The sequence below is a fragment of the Oncorhynchus mykiss genome, chromosome 17 (assembly GCF_013265735.2).
Source record: "Oncorhynchus mykiss isolate Arlee chromosome 17, USDA_OmykA_1.1, whole genome shotgun sequence".
NCBI classification, from domain to species: Eukaryota; Metazoa; Chordata; class Actinopteri; order Salmoniformes; family Salmonidae; genus Oncorhynchus; species Oncorhynchus mykiss.
In genome coordinates, this window is record NC_048581.1 from 76,063,954 (window position 1) to 76,088,669 (window position 24,716).

Genomic DNA, 24,716 nt, shown 5'->3' on the forward strand with positions numbered 1-24,716 from the left:
ATTCTGATAAAAAATGACTTGTCCTGCACTTTGTAAAAACCCAGAGCGCACTGAGTAAATCTTGGAAAAAGATCTTGGTTGCTTTTTAAATATAGCAATGTGAATGCAAAGAGGACTGAGCACTTTTGCTAATTGTACCCTAAAATTCACTTTAAAGAGGATTGGGATCGGTTCTTTTAAAGAGGACTGAGATTGGTTCTTTTAATGAGGACTATATGTGAAAACACCCTAAAATCCATTCACTGAACCTCAATATAATTAGCATTTGGTAGCATTGCCTTTAAATTGTTTAACTTGAGTCAAACATTTCAGGTAGCCTTCCACAAGCTTCCCACAATAAGTTGGGTGAATTTTGGCCCATTCTACCTGACAGAGCTGGTGTAACTGAGTCAGGTTTTTAGGCCTCCTTGCTCGCACACGCTTTTTCAGTTCTGCCCAGAAATTTTCTATGGGATTGAGGTCAGGGCTTTAGTAATTGTCACTCCAATACCTTGACTTTGTTGTCCTCAAGCCATTTTGCCACAACTTTGGAAGTATGCTTGGGGTCATTGTCCATTTGAAAGACCCATTTGCAACCAAGTTTTAACTTCCCGACTGATGTTTTGATGCTTCAATATATCCACAACATTTCTCAGCCTCATGATGCCATCTATTTTGTGAAGTGCACCAGGTCTTGGTTGATTTCCTTTGATTTTCCCATGTCAAGCAAAGAGGCACTGAGTTTGAAGGTAGGCCTTGAAATACATCCACAGGTACACCTTCAATTGACTCACATGATGTCAATTAGCCTATCAGAAGCTTCAAAAGCCATGACATCATTTTCGGGATTTTCCAAGCTGTTTAAAGGCACAGTCAATTTACTGTATGTAAACTTCTGAACCACTGGATTTGTGATACAGTGAATTATAAGTGAAATAATCTGGCTGTAAACAAATGTTTGGAAAAATTACTTGTGTCATGCACAAAGTAGATATCCTAACTGACTTTCCAAAACTATACTTTGTTAACAAGAAATTTGTGGAGTGGTTGAAAAACGAGTTTTAATGATTTAAGTGTATGTAAACTTCAGACTTCAACTGTATTTTGTACAATTTAAAAGTGCATTGCTCCTAAATAAAGTGTTTGTAATTGTGTATTTAAAACACAAAAAGTATTCATTTCTTAAACGATTTAATGAGAACATTTGAGACATCAAAAACATCAATAGCAATACAAAGTCATCATAGATAAAGTTTTGAATTTCCCTTTTTGTAATGCAGTAGTAAAACTGTGAGGGGCCTGTATTGTTCAATAGGACAAGACATCGCTTGCAATTTTCTATCAAATCAAGTCAACCTGAACAATCAACAGCACCAACAAATATCAGCTACAACAACTGTTGAGCATTCTAGATATCTGTGCCAACATGTCAAGCAGAAATGCCACATCCTTGTTTTAATCATTTAAATCATTAAAAGTAAATAATCTACAGTAATGCAAAATGTTTGGACTAGTTCAGGTCGCTTGGTCGCAGCTCATCACACCACTTCTCAAACGCTCTGTACAGGGTGTCATCACCTGTGTCATTATAGATCTCTACAGTTGGAGAGAAAAGGGAGATTGTTAACACGAGCTTTGAAAATGTATGAATTTTTTATCTTTGTTAATGTGCTGAACTCTAACTGAAAAACACGTCTGTCTCTTTACCTGCATGCCCTAGGCCAATGGGTAGAGGCATCCTGACCAGCCCACCAGAGTGTTTCAGCCTCTCACAAAGTGAGTGCTGCACTAGTGCCATGGTAACATCCTGGTGCCACACAGGCAGCTCCAGCCCCCCCATGCAGCCTATAATCCGCAGCTTCTCCTCCTCTGTCATGAGGCCTCTCTCACGGGCCACATAAACCATGTAGGACATATCGATGTTCACCGCCTCTCCGTGCAGCAAGGAAGGGAGCACCTTCTGTAATAAGAAGGTCAGCGTTCAGTACTGTATCCATGCACAACTCTCTAGAGTGCAGTATTACTCATAGCCACACTGTTTATTGCCGCTAACTAACACAAACAGGTGTGAGTAAACCTGACACCATGCTCATCTGGCACATAGTTACACTAAAAATGGAACAGGAAGTGACAAACATGACATGATGACATATTGGTTCAAATCCGGTTACATACAGTAGCTCATGGAACTATTTGGCTTTGTGGTTATTTAAGGTGAAGCGGTAAAAATTGGTTGTACTGTACCATTTCCAGCTCTGGGCTGATAAGGTGACCAAAGTCTACTAGTCTGTCTAAATCGTCCTCCCACAGGTTGGGGGCCAGCTCCTCTAGCATGGCTTCTATGGCCATGCGTGTGGACACGGAGGCAGCATCTTTGTTGTCCCCCTGAAGACCGCTGTCAGACTGGAACTTGGAGTCCAACAGGAACCGGCCGTTGGTCTCCAGAAGCTCAAAGAGACCTCTGTGTTTCATCAAGGCCATCTGTAGAGCACACATCTACATTACATTTACATTAAATACCAGTACATAAAACCAGATCTACAGAGCTAAATGAGCATCAACATATGATGTACTGTATATTGTTCTCTACAGTATAGTATACAGTCAAATAGTACAGCATTGTATCTTAAGTTCATGTACAGTCCAATATCTAATTCATATCTGTTGCTGTCAGGCATTGCCACTGTACCTTTAACATTTCGGCCAGCCCATTGGAGATGTGTCTTCGAGAAACAGTTTGAATGAAGGAGCGGTCTAGGAAAGCAGCCACCGGGGGTATGTAGCCACCCAGCTTATTTTTACAGTTGGCAAAGTTCACCCCAGTCTTTGCCCCCACGCTGGCGTCAACATAAGAGAGCAGGGTGGTAGGGACACGGATGTAGGGGGTGCGTCTCCTGTACAGGGATGCCGCCAAGCCCACTATGTCCAGGCAGACTCCTCCTCCGATGGCTATGATGGGCTCTGTGCGTCTGTCCAGGGAGAACTTATGGACCTCCTCCAGGATCCTCATCACCAGCTCCATGGACTTGTTCTCCTCGGTGGTGGGCAGAGGCAGGATCCTGTAGAGAACATTATGGGCCTCAAAGTAGTCTGTGAGCTGGCAGCCGTAGAGGTTGTAGACGGTCTGGTCCATGACCACGAAGCGCCTGAGGGGCTTGGTGCTGATGCTGTTCCTCAGGGCCTCCAGCTGCTGGGGGTCCCTAATGTGCCCCAGGAGCAGGGTGTCGTTGCTGGGGTCCAGCAGGCCCAGGGACTCAGTCACCTTGTAGGTGAAGATGATAGGGCTGACCACTGTCCAGGAGGTGCCTTGCTCCATGGTGCTCTCATAGCTGGAAAACGTGATATATTTGTCAGATTATTTTATGTACAGTACAATATGTACAGTAAATGTTTAGAGAACAAAGCCTGGGGATAAATGGAAATTCACACAATTTCACTTTCTGTGTCTACCGTACCATCCTTGCCCATCCAAATAAAATATTGAAATATTGATAATATTTGACCGAGACACGAGATGACAGAAAGACTCAACAGTCTCAGATAAAGCATCCGAGTGAGCGAAACAGCGCCCCTCTGTCTCCTTTTGTGTGACCATGTATCTGATGCTGTCTGGAGAAAAGGAGTATGGCATGTTATACTTCTTCTGTCCAGACAGCATCAGATACTAAGACACAGCGGCGCTGTTGAGCTCCCTAGTTTCAGCAGAGAGGAAGAGGCCAAGTGAGAGGGCTAAATAAAGGGACTAAATAAACCCAATGCATTTCTATGGACATAATATGCAGACCTAAGCTTATTGCCTGCATTCCCACCTTTGGGACAACGATTTGCATTGTTAGGGTGGAGACATGAGCGCCTCGTCATTATACACAGATCTCTGGTTTCAGCCACTTGTGAATTAGAATGGAAAGTTGACGGGTGCACAGTGCACTGTTCGGATGCTGGCTTTCCCTAAAGTAAATAGATGTTTTGCCAAAATGATTTAATTACTCCAGTCAAAATACTTTACTAGAGAGCATGACTTAGCCATAGAGGATCATTAGCTTCTTTAAAAAAATGGCTGTGGATTATTTCAAATCACAAGTGCATAGGCCTGTGCCTATTAGGAAAGCCAGCCATTTGGGCAGAGTACGTGGCAAAAAGCCTAGCTGATTATTGAGTTGCGGATGTCAGTGAAAAGCATGTAAAATGTGAAGATAATGTGTCTTGAGTATAATTTAAAATGTTGAGACAAGATGAGGGGTGTGTGGCGAAGACATGCTTAGTAAATGCACCGTTAATCCCCCTCATTTGGTTACATTCATTTACTGTTCTCATTCTCAAAGTGCAAATGTTGTTTGCAGAGTTCACAACCTGCTACACTTGTGGGAAACAAGTTTTGGTTTATTTCATAAACATAATTTAGGAGTTTTGTCAGAGAGCGCTCCATGTGAGCAATGAGCATGAGTGTGGTTTCTCTGTCCTGATAACTTTGAGGGAGAGCAAGCCAACCTGCTGAGTTGATTCAATGTTGCACTTCACTAGCTATAGCTCAAGTCAAGATAGACAGAAAGGGAGACACATAGGCATGCAATTGAAAGAACGTGCATTTTATCAGGATAGGTTCTAATGTTTTTTATTTGTTGTCTTTAACACCTATGTATTTTACTTAGATGAAGATGTAAGTTATAGGCCTAGTGCTGCGTTGGCTTATAGGCTATCTCTGAGTTCCATGCACTAATTTCTTTAGCCACCAATGGATCATGGTGTAGGCTATCAATGTGTCCATATGGCAAAGGCTGGTGCTCTTGCATTAGTTTAATTTAAACTTTTAGATTTTAACCATTTTAATTCATATTTGTATAATTAACCACGTGACAATAATTTTGAGAAACTAAAACATTACAAAAATGTGCATATAAAAATAATCATAACTGGCACGCAGATAAGTAAAATTGTAGGATAAATTGTAAGCTTCCACAAACTTGAAACTCACTAGCTGCCTTTGGTCTTCATTATAACAGCCATTAACAAAATTCAAAATACCGGAAGTCCCATGAAGTCAAATGCATATTCAACTGATTTGTTCTGGCACCGGCCCTGGATCTCAGGCTTATGACAAAGACTGTTAAAATGGGACCAGATGAGTCTCTGCTTGGCACTCAGTATTAAGGAGATACATTGGGGGTAAGGCCCAGCGATAGACTAGTGTCATGACGTTGGCCTGGGGGTAGGTTTATGACAGTCATAAATACCTCTTCCCCCCTTTTTCTTCTCTCTACCCTACTGATGTTACATTTGCAAAACTCTTTGGTTAACATAGAGATTCTGGGAACATCAGAAGGTGGGGGGAAATGAACTATATTCTGGTAATCCGACCAATTGAACATATGCGGTGGTACTTAATGAATATGATGTCAGTTCGGTTGTCATCTGAGACATTCTCATCAATGATAAGATGACATAAACTCTACAGTGGAAAGTCTACACTTTCACATGGAATTGTTGTTCAATTTAAATGTTTCAATATGAAATTATTCAAAATTATAAGCCCTTGACGACAATATAACCTCCTGTTCCGAGGACGTGAGGACAACGGTCCGATGTCAGAACGGTTCAGATAATAACTACAGAACGAAGCCAACATCAGCGTGAGTTTTGGTTGCGAATGGTATGAACTTTGAACTCTTATTCACTACAGAAGTGATACCTCCTAGCCGTTGAGTTAGCAACAGCCGCTGCAAACGAGGGCTAGGAAGGAACAGACAGAGTATCCCGTCTACCACACAACGACGTTACTACAACGTATTCAATTTACCAGCAGAGACATTCTTCAAAGGACGAAGGACTCGGTTGGGCAACACGGCCTTCCATCTACCACCAACCTGAGCGCAGCTCAGAGTAAATATTTATTGCATTTTCCTTTTCCAAATGGGCGGTAATTTAGAATGCATAAGATACTGTATTTAAGATAGCACAGCTTCGCCCTTTGTTCCTCAGTCTTCCCGCTCTTTCACTCAAACCCCGCCCCTTTTCTTTTGTGTAACAAGCTGTCACATCTGTTCCGCCCCCTAGGGATGTTTTCCTTTATAATGTCATTTGTAATCAAGTTATGATTTAATTATGTGTATGTGTAATTCTGTGTGATTAGTTAGGTATTTAGTAAATGTGTCCTGTGTGAATGTAAGTATGCTTTCTCTAATTCTCTCTTTCTCTCTTTCTTTCTCTCCCTCGGAGGACCTGAGCCCTTGGACCATGCCTCAGGACTACCTGGCATGATGACTCCTTGCTGTCCCTAGTCCACCTGGCCGCGCTGCTGCTCCAGTTTCAACTGTTCTGCATGCGGCTATGGAATCCTAACCGGTTCACCGGACGTGCTACCTGTCCCAGATCTATTATTTGACCATGCTGGTCATTTATGAACATTTGAACATCTTGGCCATGTTCTGTTATAATCTCCACCCGGCACAGCCAGAAGAGGACTGGTCACCCCTCATAGCCTGGTTCCTCTCTAGGTTTCTTCCTAGGTTTTGGCCTTTCTAGGGAGTTTTTCCTAGCCAACGTGCTTCAACACCTGCATTGCTTGCTGTTTGGGGTTTTAGGCTGGGTTTCTGTACAGCACTTTAAGATATCAGCTGATGTACGAAGAGCTATATAAATACATTTGATTTGAATAGTAAATAAATAATTAAACCCCATTTTGTATTACTGGTTCAACTTGTGAGCCAGGGTTCGTGCAGATAACCAAGAATGTACAACTTTCAGATGAGACTGAATTAAGATGACGATTAATATTGACTGCTATTGATGTAAAATATTACTAGGTCTTTAAGAGTTTATTCGGAAGATAACAGCTCTATAAATATTATTTCATGGTGCCCGACTCTCTAGTTAATTACATTTACATGATTAGCTCAATCAGGTAATATTAATTACGGAGACATGTTATAGAATAGCATGTCATATCACTTAATCCGGCATAGCCAAAGACACGACACTAGTGTCCTGTCCAGTTGGTCTGCTTGTACATCAAGATGCCTCACACTACAGAAACATGGGATAGGCTCCTGGTCCCATGAGCCATTCCGAATCACACAAGCCAAGTCTTGTGCAAGCCCACTGGGCACAAATGTCAGTTCAACACATCTAGTTTTGATTTATATATGGTTGAGTTGTCAACTAATGTGAAAAGCAAAAGAATTTCACCATGCCATTGGATTTAGGTTCAAAGTTGGTTGAAGAAATTACGAAATTCCCTTAATGATTTTTTGCAAATCCAATCAGTTTTCCACGTTGATTACACGTCATCACATTGAATATTTTTGTTGAAATGACGTGAAAACAAGTTTTTGCCCAGTGGGAAGCTACTTATTTTATTACTTAAAGTCTAGCTAGAGGGTCTAATAAAATAAAGCATGTTAACATCAAGAAAACAAATGTAGATGTATGACGATAATGTGCACAAACCTTATATTTTGCTTAACGTTTTAATTTATTTAGAATCAATTGCATCCCTTAACTCTATTTTAACACAAGTTTTACTCACATTTTGGCAGCTGATACTCGACCCTTTATATTTTTATTCAATTTGTTTCCCGATTTGCGTTTCCATGTGCCCTTGACTTGAACTAAGTGAAACTCGTTCTTCTTTATTACTGCAATATTGTTGCATTCCAGTGGCTCTTCCACATGTGTCTTCCCAGTGTTTGCATCAAGTGACATCTTGATATATTTATGTATTGGAAGCTAATGAGTGACCGATGCAGAGACAAGTAACCTAATGGAGCATAATGTTCACCTCTCATTACTCTCTGTATATATACATATATCCTCGACAGCAGATCACTTCACTTCTGCCAGGGGAGGAGCAAGTATTTCCAGTGTGCTTATGAAAGTGTAGCCAAAACCATTGTGTAGCACGTGCCCCAGCATGATCCTTACACAATTTTTGGGAGTGATGTAATGAAACTATAGAATTATGTAAAGAGGGATTCCCCCACCCCCACAATAGGCTATATAATTGACTAGCCTACATTTTTTTTATGTAAAACATATTTAGGCTACTTAATAAAAAACTTGACTCCACATCAATAAACATGTCATAGACCATTTGTAATTGTATACGCACATACTGCATGTTTATATGTCAAGTCTTTTTTTTTATTTCACTCGAGAAATAAGAGCAAGATAAATACATTTGTAAAAGATACACATGTATTGCAAAGTTACATGTACAATTCTGGGATAATTGATAAGGGTTATGTATTTAGCCTACTGGGGGAGCCTGCATCAGACTTGCTTCTTGTGCAGAAAATGTGCTATCAGTCACTGATGAACATGCGAAAAAGGCTTTGGATATTATATATATCAGCATTAGCCTAGCCCTTTTTTGTGTGTGCCAAATTGACTGTAAGAAAAAAACATTTTTGTTTAGTTGAATTGTGGTATGTTCAATTTTTGTTCAAATCCCTGAGCTGGTAAAAGGTAAAAATCTGTTGTTCTGCACAAGGCAGTTAACCCACTGCTCTTAGGCTGTCATTGTAAATAGGAATTTGTTCTTAACTGACTTTCCTAGTTAAATAAAGGTAAAAAAACAAAAAACAATTTGAGACAGTTTGCTACAGCAGGAAAATAAGCCTACAGGAAATGTGGATTATAATTAATTAGCATTTTGATACTTAAAAAAAAAGGGAAAATCAGGTTTGACATTTCAAAGTGGAAATTACAAACTTCAGAAGTATTTTTAAACCTCAAATGCACTAATCATTGCAGTAAAGTTGTCCAGCAACAGGGTAATCAAATTAAGATCCTACACCTGAAAATAAAGAGTAATAAAACTTGCAGCTGACAAAAAAAAGCAGATGTCAGTCTAGGATGAGTCAAGATGTTTAAGATCAACTTTTTTGTAGAGTAAATGTATGATAATGGGAAATATGCACAGTCTTGAAGTAAAGTGATCATTCATGTCTTTGTATTGAGCTAAGAATCCATTCTATTTTATTTTAACAGTTGAATGATTTCACATTTTACATGGCTCATTTTAACACTTCAGCACCTCGTGACAAAAGTGTAGACATGATGGAAACCATTTGTATTTTTCTTTCATTACACAAGTGGCCTTTTTAACGTCTGGATGCCTGAGCTGGACAGATACCGTGGCGCTTGACTTGGTTGAAGGTCAGCTCCATTAGACATAGCTGTGTTATACGGTTTGCGCCCACGTGATGACAGTAAAACGACCCGAAAAAACGTTGTCGCGAAAGGTTTACACAAAAAGTTTGACATCGATAGACAAATCTTACAGGTCAACGGACACGTGGGCGGAACTACTGTGTGGGAAACTAGGAGTTTATTTTGGGGAGTTTCGTAAGCCATCAGTAAAGGACATTTACACAACTGAAACGGGGTTAAGCTATATAGATAGACAGACAGCTGCTTTGCCAGTCGCCCTTGTGATTTGACAACTTGTTGTGTATTTTGTATTACGAACGCCGTGGAAATTCACCATGCAGGCGGCCAAAGGTATGTCGGGTCTTTCTCACAGAACTAGCTATGATTGCAGAAGCTCGAAAGAATGAATGTGGTTGGGCTTGTTAGTTGCAGGAGAATGTCGCGGGGAAACATCAACTGGAAAGATGATAGGACACTTAAATAGTATATTCGTAATAATCCACTATATGTGCATTGTAAAACTAAACATTACATTTATATTAATTGTAATTAAATTAAATAACCTACATATAGGACTAGCTAGATGTGGTTAAGAGGTCAATGCATGGAACGCAGCCGTGGGGGACTAGGACCCCGGATTGGCGCATATTTAACAAATCTGATCTAACAAAGTGGATATTCGTCAAGATTGATGTATTGTAACATGCCCACAATGTAGTTACTAACGTCCGATTTGAACATATGTGGTTGTTTTCGCTGCATAACATTTAGAATTGGTCCCTTTTCAGGTTTAGAATAAGTGAATGATTAATGCTAGTTTCCTAACTCCCGTTTGTAGTATCGCTAGCATACAGAAATCGGCGGTGGTAGTCTAGTTTTGAACTGTATTGTAGTTGATTGGTGACGATGGCATTAACATGTCTTGGGGTTCACATCTATACAAGCAGTTTACTCCGATTTTACATTAACATATTGTGAAATACACATAAACAATAGCCTAAATGTATGAGGTACCATAAGGCATCTTTCACCCACGCGTTTCGATGGCATATCCATGGTTTTGGTCGAGTTCCATTGACATCTTTACCGCATCTCTAGGAACATACACTTATAACCCCGCCTGTTGCAGTTATTTATTGGGCTCGTCCGTCCTTCCTAGAGCTCTATGTCCATCTAATGGTATAGTTATGTAATGACAGAGTAGTCTATGAATTGTCCAGTGGGAAAAGTACCCAACTGTCACTTGAGTAAAAAGTCACACAGCAAAATACTACTTGAGTAAAAGTATAAAAGTATTTGGTTTTAAATTTACTTAAGTATCAAAAGTAAATGTAATTGCTAAAATATTCTTAAGTATCAAAAGTAAAAGTAGAAATACTTTTACATTCTTTACATGAAGCAAACCAGACGGCACAAATATATTTTTTATTCACGGATAGCCATGGGCACGCTCCCAACACTCCAACATCATTTACAGACAAAACATTTGTGTTTAGTGAGTCCGCCAGATCAGAGGCAGTAGGGAGGACCAGGGATGTTCTCTTGATAAGTGCGTATCATATGTAACATTCCATATGTAACAAGTACTTTTGGGTGTCAGAGAAAATGTATGGAGTAAAAAGTACATCAGTTTCTTATGAATGTAATGGAGTAAAAGTTCTCAAATATATATTAAAGTACAGATACCCCCCCAAAATGACTTAAGCAGTACTTTAATGTATTTTTTACTTAAGTACTTTACACCATTGGAATTCCATATTATTATAACGTCACTCCTTCTCTGTATCACCTTTCCCCCCCCTTCTGTCTCAAATTGTTCATTAGTATAATAGCCTACTGTACTCATTAGGCATATACTGTATAGGCTTGTGTACAGTTTTGGTCTTGTGTTCTCTGCAGTCTCTGACACCCCGATGGAATTCATGGTGGATTTCTTAAACAAAGCCAAGGAGATAGCAGATAGCACTGCCAACATTCCAGAGGAACTGAGGGTCAACCTACAGAAGGCCCTGGACATAGCTTGTGGTCTGGACGGCTACCTGGAGAAAATGAGCAGCCAGGAAAGTGCACCTCTCGCTGAGCTGTATCAGTGAGTAATTCTCTTGTCCGTCCCACAGACACAGTTCACATGGATGGTTTCTGATGCACATTCTTACTTAATCCCATACGGATGTGTAGGAAAACGATGGAACACGACTGGGATAAAGTATTCGAGGAGGGCAAGACTCAGTTTCGGCTTCCAAAAGAGTGCATCACTGGGCATGTGGAAGGTGAGACATCTCTATTGGGTACAGTTGTGTAGATGCTTGGTTAGAGATACATATTTAAGTAGTGCTAAATATTTGTCTTGATGTTTTATTGGCAGGCCAGACTCTGAAAATGCTGGTTCACATGAGTAAAGCCAAGAGGATCCTAGAGATAGGCATGTTCACAGGGTATGGTGCTCTCTCAATGGCTGAAGGACTGCCCGAGGATGGGTCACTGGTTGCCTGTGAGATTGAGCAATATCTTAAAGAATTTGCTAAGCCCATATTTGACAGGTCTCCACATGGCAAGAAGATAACAGTGAAGATTGGTTCTGCCATGGATAGCTTGAAGGTGACTAACTACCTGTTGTGTAACTACATTGATTAAGTTTAGCCTGCAGTGATTACACATGTTAGTCTACTTGCATAATAACCACGTTATATAGTTACATGTATATACAATGCAAACCAAATCACTTAAAGTAACATACAATAAATAGCCAATTATATATATATATATATATATATATATATATATATATATATATATATATATATATATAAAACAACCATTATACCTAAGTAAAAGGTATACACTGTATCAGTGTATCTAGCTCATTGACAGTGAATGGTCCGGCTCTCTGATAATATTGTCTCTTTTAAAGGATCTGGCTGCAGCAGGCGAGCAGTTTGACATGGTCTTTATCGACGCAGACAAGAACAACTACATCAACTACTACAAGTTCATCCTGGACCACAACCTCCTACGGCTGAGTGGTGTGATATGTGTGGATAACTCTCTGTTCAAGGCTAAGGTCTACCTAAAGGACACCACTGATGTAAACGGGCTGGCGCTTCGAGATTTTAACCAGTTTGTGAAGAGTGATCTTCGTGTGGAGCAGGTGAGTGGAGAGACATGGCTTGCAATCTGTCTAATTATTACTGGGTGTTTACTCCTGTGTTAGTAAAGAAGGTTTTTCTTTTTTTAAGGTCATTGTCCCCCTCAGAGATGGCATCAGTATCATCCGCAGAGTACCCATGGCAACAGCATGTGCAGGCACACAGGTAACATATGACGCATCCTCAGTCAGAACCACACTTAGTGCCCGTGCTAAAAGGAAAAGAAAATGACTATCATTGTTGTCATTGACAGCTGTAGTTACTACCATGAGTCAAATGGTGACTTTACAGTACTTAAAAGCTCATACAGACTTTTCCCTTCTCACTTATAACTCACTTGTGTGTGACTTGTCTCAGAGCAAGGTAACAGACGATGAGGTATTCCGGGGTTTGAACGGGAGGTCGATCCTGGACCGGATGCGTCTGGATGGCAGGGTGGCCTATGTGACAGGGGCAGGCCAAGGTATAGGCAGGGCGTTCGCACATGCCCTAGGAGAGGCTGGTGCCAAAGTGGCTGTGGTAGACCTGGACCAAGGGAAGGCTGAGGGCGTGGCAGAGGAGCTCACACTGAAAGGTAAGGCTTTGGCATTAGCACACACCACTATGATTGTCACAATGTTGGATTTTCATATTAACCTTCCATGTATTACCAGCAGATGGTGCTCTACTGACAGGGAAAAGGGAAATACTGTACATCATTGTTCCCCTACTAGCGGCCCAAGATTTGAATTGTTTTATTTTATTATTGTTGGACATTATGTAAAAATACCCCCACGCATAATAGAGAGATATACGCTACACTGAGTGTACAAAACATTAGGAACACCTTCCTAATATTGAGTTTGCACCCCTCCCTTTTGCCCTCAGAACAGTCTCAATTCATCAGGGCATGGACTCTACAAGGTGTTGAAAGCGTTCCACAGGGTTGCTGACCCATATTGACTCCCACTGTTGTGTCAAGTTGGCTGAAACCCAGCAGCGTTGCAGTTCTTAACACAAACCGGTGCGCCTGGCACCTACTACCATACACCATTCAAATGCACTTAAATCTTTGTCTTTCCCATTCACCCTCTGAATGGCACACGCACACAATCCATTTTTCAATTGTAGCAAGGTTTAAAAATCCTTCTTTAACCTGTCTCCTTCCCTCCTCTACACTCCCCTACACTCCCCTACATCTACACTGATTGAAGTGGATTTAACATGTGACATCAATAAGGGATCATATCTTTCACCTGGTCAGTCTATCATGGAAAGAGCAGGTGTTGCTAATGTTTTGTACACTCAGTGTATGTGATTGTATGCAAACGTAAGCCAGGTTTGAATGATTGTTTTAGTGAAATATTATATCTGCTTTGGCTTCTTGCGGTCGGTCACTTTGTAGTCTACAAATGATTTGTAATTATGTTCCGACCCCCTGACCTTCCGCTCAAGAAACCATCGGCTGAATCTAGTTCATTATCCCTGTTGCATATTGTAATCTGATTATATTATATTTTCAGACAAAACTTTCATCTGCACCACATGGCACCATATTTAGCATATGAAGACACAAAATAGTAATAATATCAATAATTTTGAACTTGCCTATTATTGCATTTTAAATAGCCACTACTTTTCAATCCAGGGATAAATTGCATTGCGATTACCGCTGACATCAGCAAATCGTTAGAAGTTGAGAGGATGATTGACAGCATTGTGTCCAAATGGGGAGCGATCCAAATAGCATGCAACAACGCAGGGATCAACATGAACTCAGCCAGTGAAGACACCAGTCTGGAAGAGTGGGACCAAACCTTTGATGTCAACTTGAGGGGGACCTTCATGTGTTGTCAGGTGTGTGATTCCTCTACTGTATTCTGTTGTAAGCCTAGGCCACTTATAGGGGACGCCTGATCTGCACTCTCATCTAGGATTGATGTGCCCAGCTGGTAATACACTTGTGTCCCCAGTGGACCGGCTGAATGCGGTGTGAAATGGTGTTGGAAAATGTTTTATTAAAACAGTACACATATTTTTCAATTTTTTCCCCCAACTGCCCGCCATTAAAGTTTGTTAAAGAGGAAAATGATGCCTTTGCAGCCTGACTGCAGGATGCTTTATGTATGAGCCGGTCCACGGGGGACACAAGTGTATTAACGGTTGGGCACATCAATCCAAGACAATAGTGCAGATCTAGAGCCCACTATTGGCAGCCTAGGCTAGTATGCTACTGTAGGCCTGTGTGATCTATTTCATTACTCAGAGGGTCATACCAGTGACATAAGTCTGTCTGGAAAATTGGAAACATGTACAGTTGTTTGCATTTGAGTTTACACGTCTAACTGTTTTGGGGGGAATGACATGTAAATTACACATGGAATATATGAGAGTTTGAGTTAGGGTCTATGAGTAAGTATGAATAATAATGAAAAGTGTACACACAGGGTGTCAATACTAAAAGTGTGATGAATGTTTCTAATATGTGTCCATTCTCCCTGAATTCTTGCCTCAGGCTGCAGGTCGTGTGATGCTGAAGCAAGGATATGGGAAGATTATTAACACAGCGTCCATGGCCAGTCTAATAGGTTAGTGAATATTCTATCTATCCTGTATGTTCCCTTTAGATTTCATCAACGTTTTAGAGGGAGAATGTCTTCCTTTCATCTCCATGTATGGTGAGTCAATGAAGAATGGTGAGTCAAGTGAAGAATAATGACCTGAGCTTTGTTGCTGCATTGATATGTCTCCTATAGTACACTGAGAAGTACAGTAATGTAATACTCATCACAGTGATTTTGTGCACCAGAACATAATTGTATACAGTTTGTTTCTGTATCGTTGCGAAACGACTTCAATGGGCTTGGTATTCTACAGTCTTGCCATTTCAGTGTACTTTAGTGAACTTAAAGTGACAGAGGAGGAAACTTGGTGACCCATTTCACAAATGCAATCTTTTTTCTTTTTTTTTAAGTATAATTGCTAATACTGCTAATCTTCACCATATAACTGTTTATTCAGGACAATGCTATAGTGATTTATCCACCCACGTTATTATCCCGCTGCAAACACAGTTAGTTGTGATTGCTGCTCATCAAGGCACTTTTGCATCATAATAAACATCCATCTCCTGAGCTCTAGGGAGGATGTGTTAGTAAGGAAACCTGAGGTCCAACATGTAAAAGACTTCCTGTGCAACAACCCTGCCTGCCTCTGTAAAGGGCTGTGCTTAAGCAGCAGATGCTTTTACATTTTACTAAGTGCATTGTGAAATGGGAGTTATTCCCAGCCCAGTGTAAATCCTCCTACAGGTTCCTCCAGAGAAACAGTAACACTTCATCAGCAGTATAGTCATCGCCAATAAACTGCTGTGACATATGGGCCTGAGTCCCAACTGCAGGGGCAATCTGTAAAACAGGGCCATGCTGGTAAATAGAGGATGGCAACAAAAAAAAGTGATCCATTACTCAGTTACGCACAGTCCTGCAGGAATTTACTTTACTGGTCTGGACATCTGTTACAGTATTGTCATAATGAATAATCAGAGGGGACCTGTTTTAGCCAAGTAGGGTACCAAAAAGCAGCCGTGAATGTGTATTTTAATTGGACAATGACAGCTTTTTGTCCATCTGCTGAATAAAATTTGTTTTTCCCCTCCCCTGTACATTTGAAGAGAATGATGGTAGGCCAGACAAAGGAAGAGCATTTTTGACATGCTAACAAAGCTGTATTTGAGAGTAGATGTAAAGTATTTGACCTGACTAAGGAGGATAGAGAGAATCATGTCAGCGGCACGCTCATTCAGCCTGTGTACCATCTTTACTTCCTATCTGTCCTGAGGACTTTAGTATGTGTAGGCCTGTGATGAAAAGGGCTCGTTTCCCCCCACTTAGAATGGGCAATAAGTAGCAGGGGGGGATGTTAAAGAGGATTTTAGACAGTGCTCTCTTTCTCCCTCTCTAAGGATTACTGCTCTTAAAGACGGAAAACATCAATGCAGGTTTATTTGAAGGATAAAGGCCTGTTTTGAACGGTATTTTGGAGCTGTATCATCAGGTCTTCAGTGAGGATTAGCACTGTTAGGCTTTTTTAGCTGTGTTTCCTGTCCTGATAAATCGGCTTTCACCTTCAGTCTGGGTGTAAGCCCTGGGCTTTGCTCCTCCTCACGTGCTCCTCCTCTCCTCCAAGGCTGGGGTCCTACCCAAGGGCCTGCACCTCCTCCTCAGCCTCCTCACTCCATCATGGAAGCATCCTCCATCCTCTTCTCTCCTCACATCAGCTCTGTTCCTTTCTAAACAAACGAGGGACCGTGAATCTCCTGTCCACTCTGTCTCCCCAGGACCAGCCCCTGCCTCTCTGCAGCTGTGTCATATTTATCATCTCTGTTCCGACCGAAGCAATTTGGCAGTGAGATCAAGGGGCGACGAGGTTAACTACTAAAGTTGTATGTAACTTGGAGGCTTCCCTGTGATGATTAATCAACCAGAGGGAAATTAGCCGCTGTCCAAGCATCCCATGCAGTGTGCAGCATCTGTGATGGTCAAGGCAAACAAATGGTGTGTTGCCTTTTGTATTTTGACATGGCTTTATCCACAGGGTCCCAAGTACCTAATGGAGGTGTTTTCATGTAGCATGCAGTAGAAACCAGGGTGCTGAGTTATGATTGAAATGAAGAAATGCATAGAATGAATAATATGCAGGGGTACTCGAGTGGCGCAGCGGTCTAAGGTACTGCATCTTAGTGTAAGAGGCGTCACTGCAGTCTCTGGTTCGTATCTAGGCTGTATCACATCCAGCTGTGATTGGTAGTACCATAGGGTGGTGCACAATTGGCCCAGCGTCGTCCGGGGTAGGCCGTCTGTCACGGCCGTCCTCCTCTTCATCTGAAGAGGAGAGGCGAGATGGATCTGAGGACCAATACGCGGCGTGGTAAGTGTCCATGGTCAATCTTTAATAAAGAAAGTAGCGAACACTGAACACTATACAAAACCAGTAAACAAAATAACAACCGTGAAGCTAATCATATGGACTGTGCTGAAACAAGCCATCAACATAGACAATCACCCACAAACAAACAGTGCAACCCAGGCTACCTAAGTATGATTCTCAATCAGAGACAACTAATGACACCTGCCTCTGATTGAGAACCATACTAGGCCGAAAACATAGAAATGCCCCAAAACATAGAAAAACAAACAGACTGCCCACCCAACTCACGCCCTGACCATACTAAATAAATACAAAACAACGGAAATAAAGGTCAGAACGTGACAGTACCCCCCCCCCCCCCCCCCCCCCCAAAGGTGCGGACTCCGGCCGCAAAACCTTGACCTATAGGGGAGGGTCTGGGTGGGCGTCTGTCCGCGGTGGCGGCTCTGGCGCGGGACGCGGACCCCACTTCACCATTGTCTTAGTCCGCCTTATTGTCCGCCTCCGTGGCTTTCTCACCATGGCTACCCTTCTCAATGACCCCACTGGACAGAGGGGCAGCTCGGGACAGAGGTGGGGCAGCTGCTCGGGACAGAGGGACAGCTGCTCGGGACAGAGGGGCAGCTGCTCGGGGCAGAGGGGCTACGGCAGCGGCGCCGGACAGGCGGGAGATTCCGGCAGCGGCGCCGGACAGGCGGGAGGCTCCGGCAGCGGCGCCGGACAGGCGGGAGGCTCCGGCAGCGGCGCCGGACAGGCGGGAGGCTCCGGCAGCGGCGCCGGACAGGCGGGAGGCTCCGGCAGAGGCGCCGGACAGGCGGGAGGCTCCGGCAGAGGCGCCGAGAGGCGCCGGACAGGCGGGAGACTCCGGCAGAGGCGCCGGACAGGCGGGAGACTCCGGCAGCGGCGTCGGACAGGCGTGAGACTCCGGCAGCGGCGCCGGACAGGCGTGAGACTCCGGCAGCGGCGCCGGACAGGCGGGAGACTCCGGCAGCGGCGCCGGACAGGCGGGAGACTCCGGCAGCGGCGCCGGACAGGCGGGAGACTCCGGCAGCGGCGCCGGACAGGCGGGAGACTCCGGCAGCGGCGCCGGACAGACAGGACCACCTGCAGGGAGGAGACAGAGAGACAGCCTGGTGCGAGGGCTGCCACAGGAACCACCAGGCTGGGGAGCCCTTCAGGAGGCTTGGGGTTAGGAGGAGGCACCTGAAGGACCGGGCTGTGGGGGAGCACTGGAGCTCTGGTGCGCAACCTTGGCACCACCTCCCCAGGCTGGATAACCACTCTAGCCCGGACCCTCCAGAGTGCAGGCACAGGTTGAACCGGGCTGTGGGTAAGCACGGGAGATCTAGTGCTTACTACACGCACCTCTCCCTTAGGCTCCACTCCCACATTCGCCTGAAGCTATTCCAGCGTTGCTTTTGCTGTATGCTTTGGGTCATTGTCCTGTTGGAACGTAAGTCTTCTCCCGAGTCTAAGGTCGTTTCACTCTGAAGCAGCTTCTAATCAAGGAATTGTCTGTTGTGCCTGGTTTTCTCCAGCGCTTTGAATTCAGGCCAAAGAGTTACATATTTGTTTCATCGGGCCACAGAATCTTTTGCCTTGTGCTCTGTCTTTCACATGCATTTTTGCAAACTCCAGGCGCTGCTGTCGTATATTTTTCTCAGAAGTAGCTTCTGTCTGGCCTTTCTCCCATAAAGCCCTGATTGGTGAAGTACTTTAGAGACTGTTGTCCTTCTGACAGGCTCTCCCATCTCAGCCAACAAACTCTGTAGTTCTGTCAGAGTGGTCATTGGGTTCTTGATCACCTCCCAAGGTCCTTCTTGCCCAGTTGCTCAGGACGGCCAGCTCTAGGCAGAGTCTGCGTAGTTCCATATTTTTTTTATTTCCCAATGATGGAGACCACTGTGCTTTTGGAAACTTTCAACACTAGTATTTGTTATATACTCTTCCCCAGATATATGCCTCAACACAATTCATGGTATAGTTTCTGCTCTGACACAGATTTATCCGTCGGACTGCCAGATGGTGAAGCGTGATTAATCACTCCTGAGAATGCGTTTCCACTGCTCCAAAGTCCAATGGCGGCGAGCTTTACACCACTCTAGCCGACGCTTGGCATTTCTCATGGTGATCTTAGGCTTGTGTGCGGCTGCTCGGCCATGGAAACCTATTTCATGAAGCTCCCGACAAACAGTGCTGATGTTGCTTCCAGTGGCAGTTTGGAGCATGGTAGTGAGACCATTTTTACATGCTTAAGCACTCGGTGGTCCCGTTCCTTGAGCTTCTATGGCCTACCATTTCACGGCTGAGCTATTGTTGCTCCGACATTTACACTTTGCAAAAACAGCACTTACAGTTGACCAGCCAGGGCAGCTCTAGCAAGGAAGAAATTTAACGAACTGACTTGTTGGAAAGGTGGCATCCTATGACGGTGCCACCTTGAAAGTCATTGAGCTCTTCAGTAAGGCTTATCTACTACCAATGTTTGTCTATGGAGATTGCATGGCTGTGTGCTTGATTTTATTCACCTGTCAGCAATGGGTGTGGCTGAAATAGCCGAATCCACTCATTTGAAGGGATGGTCACATACTTTTGTATATATATTGTACACTGCCAACTGTGGGACCTTATATAGACCGGTGTGTTCCTTTCTAAATCATGTCCAAACAATTGAATTGGCCACAGGTGGACTCCAATCAAGTTGTAGTGACATCTCAAAGATGATCAAAGGAAATTGGATGCACCTGAGCAAAATGTGGAGTGTCATAGCAAAAGGGTGTGAATACTTATGTAAATTAGATATTTTTGTGTTTCATTTTCAATAAATTTGCTAACATTTCTAAAAACAAGTTTTTATTTTTTCATTATGGGACATTGTGTGTCGATGGGTGAGGGTAATTTTTATTATTTAATCCATTTTTTATTCAGCCTGTAACACAATGAAATGTGGAATAAGTCAAGGTGTATAAAAACTCTCAGGAATGAACTGTATGTGTTTTAATTAGTTCAAGTTTAGTTTAAAACAAGTGATGGACAACAATACAAATCAAATAAATACATAAACCTATGCAGGTGTAGTTGGACCAATACTACTTGACTTGATTTGTCCCCTCTGCAGTGCCCCATCCACAGAAGCAGCTTGCCTACAACACCTCAAAGGCAGGAGTGGTCAAACTGACACAGACACTTGGCACAGAGTGGATTGACAGAGGGGTCCGAGTTAACTGCATCTCACCGTAAGTTTGTGTCCCAAATGTTAGTTTTATTAAATGGCCTGGCTTCAGAATAGGCCTATAGTGTGTCAATGTCAGATCTTATCTGTATCACCATACCACAACAGTTCACACATCACAAATACTTTTTAAAATGTCAATCCTAAATTTGATTTAAGAATGTACACATACAAAATGTCCATGGACTTCAAGCCCATCTGTTCTGAACAAAAATATAAATCCAACATTCAACAATTTAAATGATTTTACTGAGTTACAGTTCATATAAGGAAATCAGTCAATTGAAATAAATAAATTAGGCCCTAATCTATGGATTTCACATGACTGGACAGGGGTGCAAACATGGGGAGCAAGGCCCACCCACTGGGGAGCCAGGCCCAGCCAATCAGAATGAGTTTTTCCCTACAAAAGGGCTTTATTACAGACAGAAATACTCCTCAGTTTCATCAGCTGTCGGGGTGGCTGGTCCCAGACAGGTGAATAAGCCGGTCCTGGATGTCCTGGGCTGGCGTGGTTACACATGGTCTGCGGTTGTGAAGCCGGTTGGACATACTGCCAAATTCTCTAAAACGACTTTGGAGGCAGCATATGGTAGATAAATGAACATTCAATTTTCTAGCAACGTCTCTGGTGGACATTCCTGCAGTCAGCATGCCAATTGCACACTCCCTCAAAACTTGATATATCTGTGGCATTGTGTTGTGTGACCAAACTGCACATTTTAGAGTGGCCTTTTGTCCCCAGTACCAGGTGCACCTGTGTAATGATCATGCTGTTTAATCAGCTTCTTGATATGCCACCACTGTCAGGTGGATGGATTATCTTGGCAAAGAAGAAATGCTCACTAACAGGGATGTAAACAATTTTATGACCAAAAGAGAAAAGCTTTCTGTGCATATGGAACATTTCTGGGATCTTTTATTTCACCTCATGAAAAATGAAACTTTACATTTTTGTTCAGTATGTATTGCTATTTGTTGAGCTGCCAAGAACAGTAATGATGAGAAGTGATTGAGTGTTTTCCTCCATTGTGAAAGTTCCATTTAAGCCCTCAAACAATGTGCTCAGGCTTAATTAGATGGCGTCTTTAGGGAGGAACAAACACTTGCTCTAATTGTTATATTCAATTAGGAAATCAAATGAGCATCCTCACTCCAAGTGTCTCCACAACAATAGCACATTGTTTGTATCTAGTTGTCTGTGAAGCTGTGTGGCGGTGAAGAAGAGAACAGAGGAACACTTCGCTGCGCTGTGTATGTGTGTGTTAAGTCGAGCATCCCTTAGCCCCAGCGAATCCGTCCGGTGGCTCGGCATGCGGGGCCCGTCACCACACCCAGAACAAAGCGCCCACTCTGCTTTATTTATCGACAGCTTGTTTGCTCATTTTAATTTGCAAAGAAGCAATTCTTTCCCCCTTCTAACTGGCTGTCTCAATGGGGCGCTGATTTCGTAGAAGTGACCGTCAGTAAATATGCATAAAAAGGGACACAATTAGCGAGTGCGAGGTTGACTGCAGCCTGATTTCATTGGCAACTTTAGCCGCGCCGGTGATAAGCTGCATTATCTAGAAAATTGGTTGAGGGAAAACAGCACCTCTGATTGCCAGGAAAGGTTCCAGATAACAGGGCGCTGAAGAGAAATATAATTGAGGTGGAATATGTTAACCAAGGTGTCACATGCTTCTTGGAGCCGCTAATTTATCCAAATGTTGGAATTTGTATCAAGGCACAGCCAGGAATACTGCATGCCTAACATGTCGGGTACGGGCTAAAGATGAGTCGACCGTGAAGCTTTTAGTTACTTTCATAATGGTTGTGTGAAAAGCCTGAAGTCGTCTCACATTAGACACAGCTGTGTTGACACGTTTATCCAAATTATATATTTCAATAGGTGGAGAGAAAATCATTGGTCATGATAGATTAATGCTGACACAAGCATTGTCTAAACATGAAAGTACCTAAGTCTCAGAGGAGGAAATCACTATAGTACTATAGTACTAATCACTATAGTACAAACATACCTGTTTCTTTTAAATGCCACTCAAGCGCTATGCCTGAGAATCAAACCAGCTAAAGCACATATCAGGCAGGAATCAGGGAGACGCAGAAAAAGTGATAATGTACAGGCTCCTGAAGGCAAATTACACCTAGGATCCTGTCGTACCCGGTGGTGCTTCCTGCGACGTACCAGTCATTTAACACCACGCGTCCCACTGTAAATATCATCAGAGATGTACCCTTTTTCTGAAGGGTAATTGGGTTTATTTATTATTTTATTTTGGTTACCAAAGTGGTGGCTCTGAAACGCCACACTGCTGTCACTCCTGGCTTTGAAGTCTGGTGTCTCTGAATTCTCTTTCCCTCCAACTCTGTCTCCCTTTTTCTTTTCAGGGGGATTGTTGACACCCCTCTCATCCACTCGGAGAGTTTGAGGCCTCTGGTGCAGCGCTGGCTGTCAGATATCCCTGCTGGACGACTGGCTCTAGTGACAGACCTGCAAGCTGCAGTGGTCTACTTGGCATCTGACGCCTCTGACTACATGACAGGGCATAACTTAGTCATAGAGGGTGGGCAAAGTCTGTGGTAGAGAGAGGGAGAAGCTTAATTTTTCCCACTCTTGGTTCACTCTTGGGAATAGACACCCACCGCAGGTGGCTGGTGGCACATTAATTAGGGAGACGGACTCATAGTAATGGCTGGAATGGAATGATATGGAACACTTGGCTTCCATGTGTTTGATTTCACTCCATTCCAGCCATTATTATGAGCCGTCCTCCCCTCATCAGCCTCCTGTGGCGACCACTGTGACTGATCTCCACAGGGAACACTAGAGTAACAGAGATTAGGTCAGAGTGATTACCTCCCTGGTTTACCATTATGTCAGATTGGAGATTATTTTACAGTTTCATATAGTAGTCTTCACATAAAAGGGACATTTATTTCCACACAGTTGTGCTTTCATATCCCTATAATTTTCTTGACAGAAATGCACACTTTGTCGAAAATCCTTTTTACTCCTTCTACATGGTGCTATCCTTTGGACATCTGTGTTTTTATACGGAAACATTTTTCACGCTGGAATCTGTGAGTGACTCTTATAAACAGGTTTTTGACACCATTTGCCCCATCAGAGGTATTTGTTTCGTAAGTGAAAAGTACTTGAAACGGGTTCATAGTTCAAGATTTTAATACACTGAATGCATGCTGCTTTCTACTGTGCAAGTGCAGTACGTACTGGATATTAGATTGTGAAAGATGGGTTGGGCATAGTAGAAAGTACTGAGATGTGTATAACAAGATACTGTACGAAATACAGTCGGTTTATAAAATAAACACTATCAAACTTAATATTGTAACTAATCCTTTCCTTGTGGGGACTACATACTGAACACATAAATATGGTTTCAAAGCTAACTAGACATTCTATGCATATAAATGTGTAATAACTCCCTGTTTGACAGTCCTGGGATGGTTGTGTTTCTCCGGGTACCATAGTGTACCCCCCTCCTTCAGCTCTTCTCTCTCATGGTTTTGCTGATTGGTCCCCCAAGTGGTGCTTACAATCCACATCTTAATTGCTCCCTGTACTGTGCTATGTGCTGCAAAACAATGCTTAAAGGAGGTTAGCTGAGGGCATGGCCTTAGTCACTGCAATTATACCAAAGGAGTGTCCAATTAGCACCATCCATGCAATGAGACGGTGCTTGTTTGTGTGAGAAACTTCTCGCTATTAGTGGCCATACTCAGATTTACATAATGGGGTCCCTTATTAACGGGGCTAGTGAGTGAGAGGATCCCGTTTAGATATGGAAAGATCTGACGATCTCTGCATTTCAGTTGGATTTAATGTAGAAGACATACTAAACCTGCATGGTAGATAGACACAACTTCCTCACAGGACAATATCAGACATTTGATTTCTGTAAACAGTAAATGTAGAATGTATCTAGAATGACCTAATAAACATCTTAATATAACGTGAGTAGAATATTAGTTAGGCATTTCGTCAGATGGCCACAAAGGGGCAGTCTAGAGATGGGGAGCTACAGATATTTGCTGTTCTCTACCTTTCAGTATACAGGATAATCACTGTTTGAATGTGGGGTTATCAAGAACATTATTTGCCATTATCCGAGGGTAGCAACAAAGGGTCTGCTATATGTTTATGTGAGTAAATTATGATTGAAATGACATCTGCAATTCTAGTGTGCAAACAGCTGGACATGGGAATGAATCTGTGTTGAAATGTTGAACAAACGCAATGTACAGTACTTTCAATTAAAATGAAACAAATAGTGACATTT

General features: G+C 42.7%; 2 protein-coding genes across 5 annotated transcripts; one reads left to right on the forward strand and one right to left on the reverse strand.

Moving 5' to 3' along the window:
- Positions 1-1,153: 1,153 nt before the first annotated feature.
- Positions 1,154-10,273, reverse strand: LOC110494594 (2-epi-5-epi-valiolone synthase-like). Of its 3 annotated transcripts, none has more exons than XM_036950689.1 (5): positions 10,162-10,273; positions 2,669-3,308; positions 2,224-2,460; positions 1,687-1,939; positions 1,154-1,575 (listed from the first exon to the last, which is right to left on the reverse strand). In XM_036950689.1, exons 2-5 carry the CDS (start codon positions 3,293-3,295, stop codon positions 1,490-1,492), a joined length of 1,203 nt encoding a protein of 400 aa, XP_036806584.1. In that variant the 5' UTR covers positions 3,296-3,308; positions 10,162-10,273; the 3' UTR covers positions 1,154-1,489. The 3 variants fall into 3 exon arrangements, with proteins under 3 accessions (XP_036806584.1, XP_036806583.1, XP_021425475.2); XM_036950688.1 differs by having other exon boundaries at positions 10,141-10,241; XM_021569800.2 differs by lacking the exon at positions 10,162-10,273 and adding an exon at positions 7,502-7,790.
- zgc:113054 lies at positions 9,110-24,716 on the forward strand. Of its 2 annotated transcripts, XR_005037081.1 has the most exons (12): positions 9,110-9,477; positions 11,026-11,215; positions 11,305-11,396; positions 11,492-11,724; positions 12,038-12,274; positions 12,363-12,437; positions 12,630-12,846; positions 13,900-14,108; positions 14,767-14,839; positions 20,299-20,416; positions 22,804-23,076; positions 23,169-24,716. XR_005037081.1 is itself a non-coding variant. In XM_021569801.2 (11 exons), exons 1-11 carry the CDS (start codon positions 9,462-9,464, stop codon positions 22,997-22,999), a joined length of 1,656 nt encoding a protein of 551 aa, XP_021425476.2. In that variant the 5' UTR covers positions 9,111-9,461; the 3' UTR covers positions 23,000-24,716. The 2 variants fall into 2 exon arrangements, 1 of the variants encoding a protein (XP_021425476.2); XM_021569801.2 differs by having other exon boundaries at positions 9,111-9,477; positions 22,804-24,716.